The following is a 17,775-nucleotide window of genomic DNA, read 5'->3' on the forward strand; positions in this document are numbered from 1 at the left end:
CGCAGGGCGGGGAGCTGCCGGTGGGTGCTCTGCACCCACCAAATTTTCCCCGTGGGTGTTCCAACCCTGGAGCACCCAGGGAGCCGGTGCCTAAGGCGCCACTTTTGATGTGATCAGTGGAGGGAGCGGCTGCTCCCTCTGCTCCCCCCCCAGCTATGCTCCCCCACCCCTAGGAGCCAGAGGGACCTGCCAGATGCTTCCTGGGAGCTGCCCCAGGTAAGCACCACCAGGACTCCCCACCTCGCCCCCCGGCAGGTGCCTCTAGCTCTTAGGGGTGGGGTGGGCACCCACTATGGTGGCCCATGAGACCCTCCTGCCCGGTTCTGGGGGCAGTCAGGGGACAGGGGAGGGGGGTGGATGAGGCGGGGGTTCTGGGGTGGGGGCGTCAAGGAATGCGGGGAGGTTGGATGGCGCAGGAGTCCTGAGGGGCGGGGCTGGGCAACAACCCCCTTGTGGGGTGAGGAGGGAACCCGTTGTTAAGGTTTTGGCAGCTCATCACTGGATGGAGGGTCCATGTGGCTCCCCACAGTTGCCTGTGGAGCTCTTACCATGGTGGGGCTGCTGCTCCAAGGCTGCCTCCCGCCAGCCCCTGGCTGGAGCAAGCCCCATCCACTTTCAAAAGTGGAAGGGCTATGGTCCCCGCCTCCACCCCTACAGCATCACTGCTATCTTGTGCCAAAAATCACAAACCTGGAACTCTAGCCTGAACCACATCTGGAGTTGAACACAGACTGAATTTGAATTGCAAATGGCTAGCTGTTCTCTCGCTTTCTATTAATATAGTAGGATATATACAAATACCTTTCACTTCTTCACATGGACTATTTCTGATGCAGATGACACACTTACTTTATGGCAGAAGTGCCTCCACTCGTAAAACCCAGAGTACTCTCCAGACTCCTCCTGAAAACAAATCAGCTGAATCTGCTTAACAAAAAGCATTGGCCAATTGCTCTCGCCCATCAGAAGACAGATCTCAGTGGTGTTTCCTGGACAGCTAGAATATAAAGCACCACAGAGATGGGCTGATTTTGGGACAATGCTGCTGCAGAGAGAGTGGATGGCTTTGCTTGAATCTCTCTTGCATCTGATTTACACCAATGTGGCACTGCTGGATCTCATTCTCAGCTCCTTGGTTCCTAAGCGTGGCACAGGATGGGGTAGGGGGAGGTGATGGTGGCTTTAAGCCACCTTTGTTCCCCCAGTATTCTGGGAGTGTTCAGCAGCCTATCTGCCCCCTGGTGTAAGTACGAGCAACCTTGCGGATACTCTCACATACACTATTTCCCATCAGCCCCGGGAAGCAGAGAATAGCCAGAGTGCACTGGTGAAATCTGGCCTCTACACTGGGAGCTGGGAGCAGGGCCATGTGTATATCCCTAACACTGACTCTGTGCTGGCCATGGAGGATACCAGCGTCCTTTTATAGTGCCAGAGTAGTACCATCAGTGTAAATGACAATTTGGTTCATCAACTCCAGTGGGATCACACCTGATTTTCACCAGTGCAATGGAGGTTGGAATCAGCCCAAGTGCCTTTCTGCCCCTCAGACATAGCATTAGATGCTAATTTGAACTTCACTATTGAAAGTGAGCCAGTGATCAAACAGCTTCAGGTTAAATTGGCCTTTCTTCGGGGTGACAACAGTAAAATCTCACACAGGAGAGACAGAAGTTGCTGAGACTACGTGATATAATGCCCAAAGCCTTTGGATCTCATAGCTCCCACAATCAAGTTCTATTTTCTATCTCAAGAGCAAAATTGTACGTAGGTAGAGCTCAGGAAAGCAGCCAGTCTTATTGCATTATAGTTTATTGTTTTGTTACAATTCTATGTTATTGTTTTTGCAGAAAGATGCAGCAAATCTAAGATGGGGAAGGGGTTCCAACATGGAACGTGTGCAGAATCCATCACTCTGGTTTTGGAAAGCACAGTACATTGAGCAGGTGCGCTCATCTATTGTCAGGAGTGGCTGGAGGCTGACATGCTGCTGTGTTAGCAGAGCAGGGAGGAGAAGGAAGTAGCAAAGTGTAATAGATATGGAGATGAGCCTCTATTAGGCATGGTATTGAAATACTTCATCTCCTAGTGCAATACCAATGTCAGTTTGTGCTGACAAGTTGCACCAGGACATAGGACGGATATGGCTCTAGATAAAGAAGAAAGAAGAGTGAGTATGTATCCATCTCAAAGCACTTTACAAGTATTAGTAAAGTCTCACAGCTCCCCTTTGGAGTAGATAGCTTTACCCGCATTTCACTGACAGCACAAAGAGTGACATGATCAAGTTCATACAGGGTAAAATTCACTCCTGCCCAGAAGGCCAACCCAAAAGAGCCTGCTGCTGTCAATGGGACTTAACTTAGCATAGGCCTTGTTCTGACCTAATGCTCAGAGGTGAATTTTGCTCGCAGTGACATTGTGGCAAAGCTGGGACTACAACCAGACAGTGCTGGCTCCTATTCCTCTGCTGTAACAACTGGACATGTTGCCTAGTCTAGTGCATTATCTTTCTGCTGTACTTAATGAGAAATGATGCCTCTCTCCCTATATGTGCCTGGGCAAGAAGTCTAAGCCCCTTGTGGAAGTCTGGCCTTTTCTATCTCAACCAGCTGTTAATTCCACTTGCACCATTCCCTTACGCTGCCTAATTTGTAACCATAATAATATTTTTTTTCAAAGTATTGATTTTAGGGGCCATCGCTTTGCAGGCTGCCTTGATAGGAGATGATTGATCACTTTATTATTGTGCTTGGATTTTCTATTTATCAAATTAAAGAAGCAGTGACGTGGTAGTTCATTAAGATTAAGTTTCACCAAGGGGCGCAGTGAAGTGAGAGAATGCACCTGTAACGCTTTTCATCAAAGAGAATTTCCTGCGTGTTCTAATAACAAACCATCATTAGCAGTTCTGCCCCATGGAACAGGAATCAGCTGGAATAATCAAACAGGGACTGAGAGAGATTTTTCCCAGAATGCACAGAGAGAACCTCCACAGCTGGCTAATGTGATGTTGTTTTCATTGGCCGGAAAAAAGTAATCCTATGGACAATGGATTTGGCCAAACCATTCCACCAGGGGTGAAATTCTACCTGTGAGAAGTGGAAATTTTCTGTAATATTTTTATGAATCCTATGTATGGCTCAGTTTCCCCTATATTTTGCATTGTTACTGTCATAAACATACAGCTACGGGTAGCATAAAATCCCTCCTTTACCTGTAAAGGATTAAGAAGCTTAAATAACTGGGTTGGCATCTGACCAAAAGAACCAATAAGGGGAGAAGATACTTTCAAATCTGTGGGGGAAGGTTTTTGTTTTGAGCTTGTGTGTTCTCTCTGGAGGCAGAGAGACCAAGCAAGTAGTCTAGCTCCTACTGAATGATACAACTAAATGTACAGAAATAGTAAGTAATAGCAAGGAAATGTGTTAGAGTAGCTTTTGTTTTAGCTTGTGAATTTTCCCTAGGCTAAGAGGGAGGTTTATTCCTGGTTGTTGGGTTTTTTTGGTAACTTTAAAGTTTTGCCTAGAGGGGAATCCTCTGTGTTTTGAACCTGATTACCCTGTAAAATTCTGTGCACCTCCCCAAGCATTTGCAGTGACACCCAAACAGTGTCAAAACAGACAGGTTATTAGTCAGCTGGAACCTGTAAAAACCCTTCCATCCTGATTTTACAGAGGTGCTGCTTTTATTTTGTTTTTATAATAAAGTTGTGTTTTTTAAGAACCTGATTGTTTTTTAGGGTCCTAAAAACCCAAGGGTCTGGTCTGTGCTCATCTTGTTTACCTATCTGGTTGGTAGATTATTCTTAAACCTACCCAGGAAAGGGGGTGAAGCGGTTTGGGGGGATATTTTAGGGAAACAGGAACTCCAAGTCGTCCTTTTCCTGAATCTTTGTCTAACTCACTTGGTGGTGGCAGCAGTACCCATCCAAGGACAAGGAAGAATTTGTGCCTTGGGGAAGTTTTTAACCTAAGCTGGTAGAAATAAGCTTGGGGGGTCTTTCATGTGGGTCCCCATATCTGCACCCTAGAGTTCAGAGTGGGGAGGGAACCCTGACAGTTTCCCATAGGGGGAAAAAGGTCCAGGTGCTTTTAGGGCAGGCTGGGAGACATAGGTTACACTAGGGTTTTACGTCAGTATAGGTATCTCTCTCAGGGCTGCTGGAGGGAGTCTGGCTTTCACCTGGGAACTGACAAGGAGGTGAGATGGAGAAAGACAAAGAGAACTTGAATGTTTGGCTGGGCTCTGGGCTCAGAAGAATGGCCTACGCTTTAATCTTCCTTTCTCTGTGCTGCTCTAAAGACTTCCTAGGCTGTGTTCCAGCTGACTAATAACCTGTCTGTTTTGACACTGTTGTTTGGGAGTCACTGCAAATGCTTGGGGAGGTGCACTAAGTGGACAAGTCTCCAACAGGAGTCGGTCTCAGTTGGACTCGCTGAACAGAGCTCACAGTGTGCTGGAGACCCAGAGGTTCAGTGGAAGGAGGCAGTAGGCTCTGTGTCTTACCCTGAAGGAAGAGTGAGACCCCGTGGGGGTCTGGCACACTGAACGGGTTCTTCCTAGAGATTCTTCCAAAGCTGGGGACACAGCACCTATCCTGTAGATCTGGGACACGACCTATCAGACTCATAGGGCCCCTGTTACTTTGAACACCTCAGACCCTTTAATGGATTTATCCTCACAACACCCTGTCGAGGCAGGGCTGTGCTGTTGTTCCCATTTTATAGAGAGGGGAGTGAAGCACAGGCCCAGTGTATTCTATGAGCTAGGAGTGCGATTCCCCTCTCAGGTACACAACCTCGTGCTAACTCGAGGAGCGCTTCAGGGTCAGGCAGGTTTGTAATCAGCTATGTCTCCACTGCTGCTAGCCCTGCTACTGCAGCTATGCTGCTATCTGTACTCACGCTAGCTCGCTGAGAGCTACTCCCAGTATTTGTGTGTGAGAAGGGCAATCACAGCCCTTGCTCATCGTGTGACTTGCCCATGGTCACACAGAGCGGGGACTTGAATCCAGCTCTCCAAAGTCCTAGGCTAGCACCCTAACCGCCATATCCTGCTGCTAGCAAGACCCAGCCCTGCACAAGGCCTAGGCTGAAGCAGATGTAAGGAGGGGGGCAAGGGGCAAACTGACCCTATGGATTCAGCCCTTTTTCTGTGGGGTGATTTCCTGCACAAGCATTCGTCCAATAGGGTATTTTCACAGAATCATAGACATGTTGGGCTGGAAGTGACCTCAAGAAATCATCTAGTCCAGCCCCCTGTGCTGAGGCAGGACCAAGTAAACCTAAACTATCCCTTACAGTGGTTTGCCCAACTTGGTCTCCAATACTCGCAGTGACTGGGATTCCACAACCTCCCTTGGAAGCTTTTTAGGTCTTTGTGTTGTTTTCACCCTCATCCCTTTGACGATTTGTCCTGTGCTGTGATTGGCTACCCAAGTCCTGCCCCTCTTCAGCACGGTGGGCCAAGCTGGCATGGTATATTCTTCCCTGAACCCACCCCTCTGTCTATGGACTGTTAGACAGGCTTCTCTTTGCTGCTGTATGTAAGTGAGGCTGGAGAAAAGGATCTAGAGTGAAATAATTGCGATGTGACCTGCAGCCTCGTGCGAAGTATAGAACAATGACAACAACAAAGCCCAACAGAGCCACAGAGAAATGAACCTGCCTCCTATGCCTCCCCATCTCCTCCCTCAGTGAGCATCAGAGACTAGGAAGAAGGTTCTGGCTCTGGATCATTCTGAATCCAGCACAGACATTGCCACCCACTGGCAAGCAGGAGCTGGTCACTGAAGAAGATAGTTTCGCTGAGAACCCACCACCCTGTATCCAGCCACTTGCTTTCCCCAGCCCAGAAACATAACCGCTTTTCCTCGGGTGAGGAGGGGCAGATGCTCTTCTCCCCCAAAACTAGCCAGCACTACTCCTTCATTTACCCAAAGGGGGTCAATACAGCGCCAAAGGAGATGCTCCCAGACCCCAAAGGCTGGGAGAATAAGGGGCCCAAACATGGGACCTTGAATTGAGCATTGGCCTGCTAAACCCAGGGTTGTGAGTTCAATCCTTGAGGGGGCCATTTAGGGATCTGGGGCAAAAAATGGGGATTGGTCCTGCTTTGAGCAAGGGGGTTAGACTAGATGACCTCCTGAGGTCCCTTCCAACCCTGATATTCTATGATTCTATGAGACCAACCCAAGATGATGCTGGTGGATTTCCTACACACACCCATTCCAGGGACGAAATCAGCGATAGCCGTATGCTGAAACTTTGGGGACATTTCCTCCTCTGGGCATATTCAGGGTGCATATTCCTTATTTTGTGGCTGGGGAACCCCTGACAAATAGGTCACTAGATCGTTCCTCCATCCCCTCATTCCCCACCACCTCAGAGGACGCTAAAATCCCCCAGGCTCTCTAGCCTCAGGTATGTCATGAGTAGAAATGACAGGCCTGGGATTGCTGGAGCTTTCATTCTGCCACTCCCTCTGCTATTTCTGGCCAGCTAGGAATATACATAGACAACGGCAGCTTCCACCACTGCCAGCTTTTTAAGTCTCCTGAAGCACCAGGCCTCCTACACCACCCGCTCCCCTACCACACCAGAAAGCAACACTGAGCAGCAGCTGAGACGGAAAGCTTACATAAGTGAGGTATAAATAGAATATGGCACTTCAAGTGCCTATTGAAATAGAAAAGCAACAGCTGATCAGTTTCCCTGCAAGGCTAGAAACAGGCTGTCATCAGGAAAATGTGTTCTGAAGGAGGGCTGGATGATACAGATGGCTGATCACCTGTGGAGACATGAATTCAAATCCTGGCTCAGGTAGGAAGTCAAAAGGAATTGGAGAGTCCCTCCTCCGAGCCGCCATTTGGACATCGTAGTGCTTTGCTGAATAGGGCTGGACTGCCGCATGTGATTAAGTACCTTGCTGAGCTGGGCCCATAAAGAATCTGTGCTGGCAGTCACTGGGGCTGGCCAATGCCTGGGGGCTGATTTGAGCATTCATATGCAGAACTGAGGACCCAATTTCAGCATTGCCAACTCTTGCCACTTGAGTGCAAGTCTTGCAATATTTGATATTTCACTTAAAGCCTCAGCTGCTGGAGCCAAGCAATTCAGTGAGAATCTTAGCTTGCTATTTTTCTTTCTTTAAAATGTTTCTATCCTTAATGGCTGCAGAGAAAAGATTGAAAGTGTGACCTGTGTGTGCCCTCAGGACTCAGAAGCCAGGCAGAAAGCAAAAGTTCATTGTTGTTGTATGAAAAATCTCATGGTTTTTAAACCAGTCTCGAGGTTTGTGGGGGGCCTGACCCATGATTTTTGAATACGTGGAGTTGATATTATTGCAAATCAGACACCTATATTTACATATTGGGGTCTGTGTAACAATTTGAGGGCATTTCATGGGTGATCCCACAGCTGCCCAGAGACATGAAGCACTAGCAATGGTTTCCCTGTCACATCTTTGGGCTGGAAAAATGTTCTGTTTGCTGTGTTGTTTTAAGTGTGAGCAACAATTCTCCCACCAAATCTCCCAGGCTATTCTGAAAACATGAAAAATGCCCTTTCCCTTATAAATAAAAATCAGATAGACATATTTTCTCTCACTCCTGGGATTAACCTAAATGTTTTGAAACATCAGGCATGAAATATGCATCAGAGAAACAACTGTATCTGTTTGATTCCTCTTCCTGCTTTCCCCATTGCACCATGAGATGTTCCTGCAAATCTAGGTTTCCTGGCTAATGTTAGTGTTTATGAGTTTTTGCACATTGTCAGTGGGTGCTGTTATGACATTACTAATGCCTCAACACACCCGCATAAGATAATGGACAATTGCCTCTTGATATGCTGTCTGGAGCCACAGTAAAAGCACATTAAATGGTGATTTCAAACACAATAAACTGCTTGTTATTTATTTATTTATTTATATTTTTCATCTGTCTACTGGCTCCAGCTGGAACCTGAGCAGTCTCAGGCTCCCAATCAATATGTCAAACCGAAGGGCGATCACAATTAGAGGCTGGAGTGGGACTTGAGCTAATTTGTGGAATCAGCTCCTTCTGCCAGGTGCTGCAGGGATTCCTCTCAAGCCATGAGATGGCCTTCCCAGTACTCTGCAAAGCCCAGGAGACAGCTGACCCCAGGTTCTTCTGATGTGTGTTCTGACCCTCGCTTGTTCTGCTGGGAGTAATTCAGGTGAGTTTGGTTCACTGGGCATTTAAACTGTCTGGCGTTTGTCTCATTCTCCTCTCACTTTTGCTGTTTCTTTTACAGTCTGGTCTGGATCCTCTAGTGCATTGGGCAGGGACAGTTCTGTCTTGCTCTGCTGGCACTAAGCTGCCCGTAGGCAAACATAGCCAGCCATCGGAGCATGCCATCTTCACAGGCGCATCCTCCAAAGGGGGAGAGATACTGTGGCTGTTTCTATTCCCGCCACCGTGCTGGCCACTGATACAAGGAGCAGGAGTGTGGAAAAGGAGATGTGGCCAGAGCTCCTTACCTCCTTGGCAATCCCTGGCTGCCAGAATGGCACCTGGCAACCTTTGGCAGAATGCTCTACCTGATTATTATTGCTAGCTGTGATGGTGGCCTGACTGTGTTGCCTCTCAGCCTGGTGTATACCAGGAATAACTCCAGTGTACTCAACGGGCCCAGTCCTGCTCTCACTCACCCTGGTGCAAAACAGAATTGAGCCTGTTGAAGCCAATGGAGTTCACAGGTGTAAAACCAAGAGAATCAGGGCCAGGGTTCTCTGATGCTCTTTCAGCATTGTCTTGATTTGCAGACTGTCTATCTCAAGTTGGCCCTCATCCCCAGAGTATGTGAGCACCTCCTATTACTGAAATGATTACAGTGCTTTTGCTCTCATGCTTCCTTCTTGGCCACTAAGATGCATGCTTAGAATGTGAGTTTGTTTGGCTTTCTGTGCGAATGGATCTGTGAGAATGAGGGCTGTAACAGGGTTGTCTGCCCCTGTCAAGGTTTCTTCCCCACTCTGAACTCTAGGGTACAGATGTGGGGACCTGAATAAAAACCTCCAAAACTTACTTTTACCAGCTTAGGTTAAAGTTTCCCCACGGTACAAACTATTTTACCTGTTGCCCTTGGACTTTTGCTGCCACCACCAAACGTCTAACTGGGTTTATTATTGGGAAAGAGCAGTTTGGAAATGTTTTTCCCCAAAACCTTGCACCCCTCTTCCTGGGGAAGGTTTGATAAAAATCCTCACCCATTTGCATAGGTGACCACAGACCCAAACCCTTGGATCTTAAGAACAATGAAAAAACATTCAGTTTCTTAAAAGAAAAATTTTAATAGAAGTAAAAAGAATCATCTCTGTAAAATCAGGATGGTAAATACCTTACAGGGTAATTAGATTCAAAACATAGAGAATCCCTCTAGGCAAAACCTTAAGTTACAAAAAGATACAAAGACAGGAATATCCATTCTATTCAGCACAGCTTATTTTCTCAGCCATTTAAACAAACAGAATCTAATGCATATCTAGCTAGATTACTTACTAAGTTCTAAGACTCCATTCCTGTTCTGTCCCTGGCAAAAGCATCACACAGACAGAGAGAGAGCTTTTGTTTTTCCATCCCCCCAACTTTTGAAAGTATTTTGTCTCCTCATTGGTCATTTTGGTCAAGTGCCAGCAAGGTTATCCTAGCTTCTTAACCCTTTACAGGTGAAAGGATTTTTCCTCTGGCCAGGAGAGATTTTAAAGGTGTGTACCCTTCCCTTTATATTTATGACAGCCCCTTTAAGGGCCAGGAACCCTGGGGCCAGCCAGACCGGTTCAATTATTAGACCCAGCTAGGAAGAGAGCAAGTGATTATAAAAGCCAGCAAGTGGCTCAGTTGTTGCAGGATGGAGGCGGGCTCTTGTGGTAAGTTCTATAGCACCAGGAGTGAAGGGAAAGATGCCTTCCTTTAGCATGGAGGGGGGTATAGCCCAGGGTGGATAGAGGAACTGCTTTGTTTGGATGTTTTGTCTGAGTTTTTGTGTTTAAAGATGAAAACTGTGCCCTGCAGGAAGGGCCTGACAGGGTGTGGTGTCCGTCCTTGGGCTGGGGAGGCAGGCCAGTGCACTACTGTAGGAGAGCCTGGGCACAAGCGGGGGGGGGGGGGAGTTCTATGGGGCTACAGCAGCAAAGGTAGTGGTTCTTACGTCATACAAGATGTAGTACCCTGAAAAACGCAGCTCTGGGTCTCCTCTGCTGAGCAGTTCTAATTGTCCGATTTCTGTAATGTGTGTTGGCAGGCATGTTGAACCAGCTACTCCCTGTGGTTTTGACAATACAATCCAGCCCTGTCCTGCTCTGTGCCTTGTTTGGAGTAACTGCATTCAGAGATGCTGAAAAACACCTGGGACTCCCCTTACATAGGGGATCAAATAACTTGCTTGCTACCAAGAATCAAATTCTAGCTAGAGGCAGTTGTTGCTGGTGAGAAGCAGGGTCTATCCGTGGCAGGCAGTTAGGAAGGCAGTGTAATCTAGTGCACAGGGCAACAGAGGGGGAGTTAAGTGGCCTGGGTTCTGTTCTTTGCTCTGCCACTGGTCTGCTGTGTAACCTTCCACTCTCTGTCCCTCCCCAGCCCTTTGGTCTGTCTTGTCTAGCTACATTGTAAGCTCATTAGGCCGGGAATTGTTTGCACAGCTCCTAGGATCATGATCTTGGCTGGGGCCTCAAGGTGCCGCTAATTAATGAAGTGTTGCCAACTCCCAGGATTTTATTGAGTCTCCAACGATTCAGTGCTTTCCTGGAACCCCCAGCTCTAGGAGTCATATGATCATGTGACAGTTGTCTGAGACCTCACTTTGAAAAACTAAGTTTCTAGCCCTTGTGATTTCTAGAAAGAAAGCAAAAAGAACTAGGACTGTCAAGCAATTAAAGTTAATTGTTTGATTAATTGCTCAATTAAACAATAGAATACCCTTTATTCAAATGTTTTTGGATGTTTTCTACATTTTTAAATTGATTTCAGTTACAACACTGAACAAAAGTGAACAGTGCTCACTTTATATTTTTGATTTCATGTATTTGCACTGTGAAACAAGGTGAATTGAAAAATACTAAGTACTGTAGTGCAATCTCTTTATCATGAAAGTTCAACTTACAAATGTAGAATTATGTACAAAAAATCTGCACTTAAACACAACAATGTCACCTGAAAGTGAGAACAGTTGTTTGTATGGTACTATTGTAGCTGGTGTTGCAAGATATAAATCTTTAGTGCATCTGGCACATAAATATGTCCCTTTGCTCTTCAACCACCATTCCAGAGGACATGCGTCCATGCTGATGACAGGTTCTGTTTGATAATGATCCAAAGCAGGGTCGATTGATGCATGTTCATTTTCATCATCTGAATCAGATGCCACCTGCAGAAGGCTGAATTTTTTTTCTTTTTTGGTGGTTCAGGTTCTGTAGTTTCCACATCGGAGTGTTGCTCTTTTAAGACTTCTGAAAGCATGCGCCACACCTCATCCCTTTCAGATTTTGGGAGGCACTTCAGATTCTTAAACCTTGGGTCAGTGCTGTAGCTATCTTTAGAAATCTCACATTAGTACCTTCTTTGCATTTTGTCAAATCTGCAGTAAACGTGTTCTTAAAATGAACAATGTGCTGGGTCATCATCCAAGACTGCTATAACATGAAATATATGGGTAAAACAGAGCAGGAGACATACAATTCTCTCCCAAGGAGTTCAGTCACTAAGTAATTTATTAACAAGCATCATCAGTATGAAAGAATGTCCTCTGGAATGGTGGCCAAAGCATAAAGGGGCATATGAATGTTTAGCATATCTGGCATATAAATACCTTGCAATGCTGGCTACAAAAGTGCCATGTGAATACCTGTTCACTTTCAGGTGACATTGTAAATAAGAAGAGGGCAGCATTCTCTCCTGTAAATGTAAACAAACTTGTTTGTCTGAGCAATTGGCTGAACAAGAAATAAGACTGAGCGCATTTGTAGACTCTAAATTTTAGAGTTTTGTTTTTGAGTGCACTTATGTAACAAAATAGTCTATATTTTTAAGTTGCACTCTCACAAAGACATTGCACTACAGTTCTTGTATGAGGTGAATTGAAAAACACTAGTTTATCATTTTTTACAGTTTTGACAAAGCTCTGTCCTTGCCTCCGTGGGTCCTGCATTTCCTGGCGGATTTCACTAGCCTCAAAGGCTCACTGTGACCCTCCACATAACCCTTCTTTCTCTAGAGACAAGGGTCAGTGTCTACTGAGCCATTTTCATCATAAGCTAGCAAGGGAGGTGAGGAGAAGTTATCCTTCCTTACACAGTCTCTGTCTCCCAGTCTCGGTGATTAATCAGGGGGCAAAGGGGGGGGCAGGAAGCCCAGGCCCACTCTCTACTCCAGGCTCCAGCCCAGGGACCCTAATAGTATCAGCTATGGTAGCTGACCTTTTAGAAACATGACATGTACAATTCCCTGGGCTACTTCCCCCACAGCAGCCCTCACTTCCTCAAGCTCCACTTCACCCTTACCTCAGGGCCTCCTTCCTCATGCCTGATATGGTGTGTACTACTCAGCCTCTCCAACAGCACAACTTCCTTCCACAGCTCCTGACATGCACACCCACCTGACTGGCTGGGAGGCTTTTAACTAGTTTCAGCCAGCCCCTGATTGGCTTCAGGTGTCCCAATCAACCTAGCCTTCTCCCTGCCTTCTGGAAAGTTCTTAATTGGCCCCAGGTGTCTTAATTGACCTGGAGCAGCTGCCATTTCACTTAACCTGGTACCAGGGATTTGTTGAGCCTGGAGCTAATAGATCTATCTCCCACTACTTTTCTATAGCCATCTGGCCTTGCCCCGTCACACACTGCAAATATTTGTAATAAAAATAATATAAAGTAAGCACTGTACACTTTGTATTCTGTGTTGTAATAGAAATCAATATATTTTAAAATTTAGAAAAACATCCAGAATACTTAGTAAATTTCAATTCAGATTCTATTGTTAACAGTGGGATTTAAAACTGCGATTATTGTGATTAACTCAAAAATTAATCATGTGAGTTAGCTGTGATTAATGGCCAGCCCTAGTTAATTTCCATCAAAAACACTTTCAGGTTTTTGCTGAAACATCTAATTTTGGGGTTATTTTATAATGAAAAATACTATTGATGGGGGGTGGGGGGGAATGTTTCTATGGAAAACTTTTAATTGTCTCTGATCTGAGCTATCCTTTGTCTGATTGTGATGCTGCTTACAGTGCCTGTATATCCGTGGTACTCTGACTTTAGTAGAGTTACTCCTGCTTTACGCTGCATGAACAGGAGCAGAATAGATGCCCCTGGTCTTCATGGAAATAGGCATTGCAATGTCATGACAGTCATAATATGGCATTTTACCTTGATCCGCCTAATGCGGAAAATGTGGGGCACTTGTGTAAGTGCAGGAAGCCTGCAATTAGTTTATAAAAGAGTGGGTGGTGTTCTTATTGCAGTGACTCTCCTATTAATAAAGCAGCACCAGAAAAGCGTTTGAAAAGCCATTTTGGGGAAGGGAAATAGTTTTCAAACTTTTTTTGGGAGGTGAAAAAAGCAAAGCGGGTGAATGGGGAAGGTAGGATGAAGAGGAGGAAGGAGACATGCATCCATAGAAGGAAGCACATCCACTACAGAAAACTCACGTCCCCTGGTTGTTACTATTAGCTGTACTAAGAGGCACCACTGTGGGGTCAGGTGCTATTGTACTAGCTGGTGTACGTGCACGTGGTGCAAAAGAGAAGGTCCCAAAGAGCTTGCTTCTTCAATATGTCAGACCCTGCACCCAGCTGTGCCCAGGCTCACACCCTGAGTCGTCGTAAATTGGACACAAGTTGCCCCTCTTTGTTTAATTTGAGTTAGTGAATCTTGTCTCTGATTCCACCTCCTGGGATCCTTCACACTCATACAGGAAATGCTCATTAGTGGGCTAGTTGGGTATGCAGAAGCAGAGCTGGTACCGTCAGGCCAATGAAAATTACATCCAGCTGTACATAATGAGGCTGTAGATTCCTCATGCTGCAATCCAAATGACACCCAAAGCAACCATTCAAAGACATAATTCCAGCGGGGACTTTGGGTGGCCCCACAAACCACTGGAGCAGGATTCCCTCAGGGTTGCGTAGCTGCCTTTGTTAGTGCTGCTCACCTAACCATACCACCAGCTCCACTCTGATCCAGTACCTGCACGTGCTCATGCTCCCAGCACTCAGTGCTGCTCTCCGAGGCACCCAGGAGACTGCTGGCCCAAGCCTGGGGGTGCTGGTGTAACCCACACATTTCCCAAGTATGGTGCTCTGTCCCCTCTAGTGGCACCGAGACCACTTAGAGATTAATGAGTCTGCTACAGCCTTAGCTAACAGCCATGTGGCTTTTAGTTCATGGAGTAGAGGCGTATGCATTTAGCTCCAGAGATCCCAGGTTTGATCCCGCCTGCCGACAACCAGGATCTGTCGGTGTTACAGCTGTAGACAGCTGGTGCCAGTGTATGTGTGGGAAATCACCCCTCCACCAATTCAAGCTCTTCTCTGACTACCACCCCATCCAACAATTTCCCTTGAGAGGGGGCTTCCATAGCCCTAGTAGGGCCTTCCTTCTAGTGGATCTGAGAGGGAGGGGCAGGCATGAACAGGCAGGACTCTGCTACCTGTAGTGAGAGCAAGTCTTATCTGCATCAGTGGGAGTAAAATGGCATTTTATTTATTGAGAGTCTGCTCTTAAATTCCATGGCAGAGGGCTCACACCCCCTTCTCCCTCCCCGCACAGTCTCTGGGCACCCTTGGTTTACAAGAACATGGGTGATCCACAATTAGGGTGACCAGACAGCAAATCTGAAAAATTGGGATGGGGTGGGGGGTAATAGGAGCCTATATAAGAAAAAGACCCAAAAATCAGGACATCTGGTCACCCTATCCACAATAAACTTTGAGCAAAGCAGCAGCTGCTTCATTTCTTCCCAACATACCACACATCCGCTGATCTCCAGTTCTGTGACCAGTATGGTTCCAAACCCCTCCTGATCCTTCCCCACTAGAGAGATTCTACCCTCTGCCTCCTGCCAGGGCCTGGCCCAAGAGATGAGCTGTACAGTATGTTCAGAAGATCAGCAAATTCAGGCTGTTTGTAGCTGTCAGTGCTGCTATCAGCCCCTTCCTGGGGGGTCTAGTCCCTTCCATGAGAGTAGGAGGTTCTTACTAAAAGCATTTCCCATTTACATGCCGTTTCCCAGACAAGGTCCTACAAAGGCTCATCTATAATGATGGGACTAGTTATCACATCGGTGCTAATGTGACTTTCATCACAGAAACGTAGAACTGGAAGAAACCTCAGTAGGTCATCAAATGCAATCCCTGGCACTGAGGCAGGACTAATGGTGGTTGCTACTCAGTGGGGAGGTTGAGAACCTATGTATGTGTAACCCACACACCTCCTGGGTGTGGTGTTCTGTCCCATCTAGTGGCACTGAGACCACTGAGAGAGAGAGAGATAAAATGAGTCTGCTCTACAGCCTTAGCTAAGAGCCAGGTGGCTTTTAGCTCACGCGGTAGAGGCTCATGCACTAAACTCCAGAGGTCCCACGTTTGATCCTGCCTGCCAACAACCGGGGTCCATCAGTGTTACATATGTGCTTGCCAGGCTAAGTTCTGCCCCAAGGTACCCTGGTATAAATCTGCAGTAACTCCCTTTCAAGTGCTTTTGCTACATGTGTTTGATAGCTGGTTAGTGAGATGTGACCAGTACGGCTGCGCTCCCTCTCTGATCAATCTTACTCTTGCTATACGGCAAAGGGCCATGCTCTTATTAACAGTGCAGAAGATCAGCAGGCCTATTGCATTGCCCCAGATGCAATGAGCCCTGTGCATCAGCAGCTGAGGGCCTCTGTGGAAGAAACTTGAATAGACCAGGAGATGGATTCTGATTTCACTTACAGCACTGTAAAAACAGGAGCAGTCCCATTGCCCTCACTGTTGTGAGGGAGGCAGAATTAGACCCAAGGCCCTTCTTGCTCCAAGCTTTAAATGTCCCCAGGCACTTTTCATCAGAGCAGGGGTTTGACCTGCCATCTGTTATGCTCCCTGACGGTTTTTGGGTCGACTGCTGTCTTTCACGCCAGAGGTGGCTGCATTTTAGAGGTAGCGTTGGCCTGCTAAACCCAGGGTTGTGAGTTCAATCCTGGAGGGGGCCATTTAGGGATCTGGGGCAAAAATTGGGGATTGGTCCTGCTTTGAGCAGGGGGTTGGACTAGATGACCCCCTGAGGTCCCTTCCAACCCTGGTATTCTATGATTCTATGATAGTTTGTGAAACAGTTTAGGATAAAGGGTACTCTATTAATGTGAGATTTACTGTTGCTATTAAAATTTAGGAGTTCACTGATAGGGATGTGGGCTCGGTTATCTTTGTAAAAGATGTCAGGGGGTGAGATTTCAAAATATAGGTCTGCAGCTGAGGAAACATTGAAATCTCTGGAGCGAAGAAGTTCATAGGTGCTGGATCAGTCCTACCAACATAATCGCTCCTTAACAGAAGGCAACTGATGCCATCCCATGGCTACCACTAGATGGTGCCCAATCCACAATTTAACAGGAAGGTTTTCTCCAATCCTAGCTGGAGCAGTGCAGCCTTCTCTAGTGGAAACAATGCAGTGCCTACTCAGATTAAAGCAAGGGGCTGGATACCTAGGATTGTGCAAGGGAGCTCCCAGGATGGGATGGAGCTGGCTCTGATATCACATCTGTGGACACAGAGGGTTGGGAACACCATTGGAATCCCAGAACAGTGCAGACTTTTGACTTGGGAAGCCTTCCCAGAGGACAGCAACTAGCTGGAAGTACTGAATGCTGGTTTGTGTGTGTATGGGGTGGGGGGGAGGAGTGTCCGACATTTGACTCCAATTAAGGTGAAATCTGGAGAGAACAGGAAGGAGAGCAAAAAGTGGATGTGATGAAGGAGTCAAGGTGCCTCCCAGCAGCTCCATCTTCTGTGGGGAGAGATGGATGGACAGAAGTGCTGCCGTTTGCGACAACCTGCCTCCAAAATGTAAATAAGAAAATCCCGCAAGAGAACCTGGTTCAGTCGTGCTCGCTCTGTTAAGATCTATTTCATCCAGAGCAGACAAACGTTCGCCACGGCTGCTCCATTGGAGGAGAAGTAGATTACCTGGAGCAGAAGAGCTAAAACCCCTCTCGGTGAAGTTGGATTGGTCTGGGGTGCTTTCCCCACCTCTGTATACAAATCATCCTAATCATGGGCACTGTGTAACGGCAGCATATGGCTGTCTAAAGTGTCGAGTTGCTTCCTTTTTATTTCTTATATAAGTTTGAACAATGATCACAGTCAATTCGGATGGAAAAATAATGATCAGAAGATGTCTTGTCACCTTGAGACCTTTTAGGTAAAGTTCTTTTTATTGCTCTATTTACCATTCTCCCTCCCCACCCCCTGCCTTTGCACCCCATCTTGCTGTTCAGCTTCAGGGAGCTGAAACTGAATAATTCATCTAAACAAATTTCCTAGCACTCACAGTCTTCCAGGGGAATCAATCCCAGATTAAAATGTCAAGAATCAAAGCAAGTTAGCCTTTAAGTCATCTTGATGGGAGCTGGTGTGTGGCTCTTGCATACTGTACCTTGCCTGCTAATTCATTTGTTATGCTAATATCAGTTGGCTATTAGTTACAGGTTTTTAATACTTTTCTTGGTGATATTTGCATCCACTGGGGAATTGATGCATACAAATTAAAAGCCAGCTTTG

General features: G+C 46.6%; 1 protein-coding gene across 1 annotated transcript in view; it reads left to right on the forward strand.

The window, feature by feature from the left end:
• Nucleotides 1–16,871: 16,871 nt before the first annotated feature.
• The window catches only part of MGAT5B (alpha-1,6-mannosylglycoprotein 6-beta-N-acetylglucosaminyltransferase B), a 170,188-nt gene continuing 169,284 nt past the window's right edge, over nucleotides 16,872–17,775 (forward strand). Inside the window, exon 1 of the mRNA XM_084646624.1 lies at nucleotides 16,872–17,416. Within this exon, the coding sequence (XP_084502750.1) occupies nucleotides 17,349–17,416 (68 nt within the window). The 5' untranslated portion in view covers nucleotides 16,872–17,348. The remainder of the gene's footprint in view (nucleotides 17,417–17,775) is intronic.

This window comes from Lepidochelys olivacea (assembly GCF_965140295.1).
Source record: "Lepidochelys olivacea isolate rLepOli2 genome assembly, chromosome: 14".
Lineage (NCBI taxonomy): Eukaryota > Metazoa > Chordata > Testudines > Cheloniidae > Lepidochelys > Lepidochelys olivacea.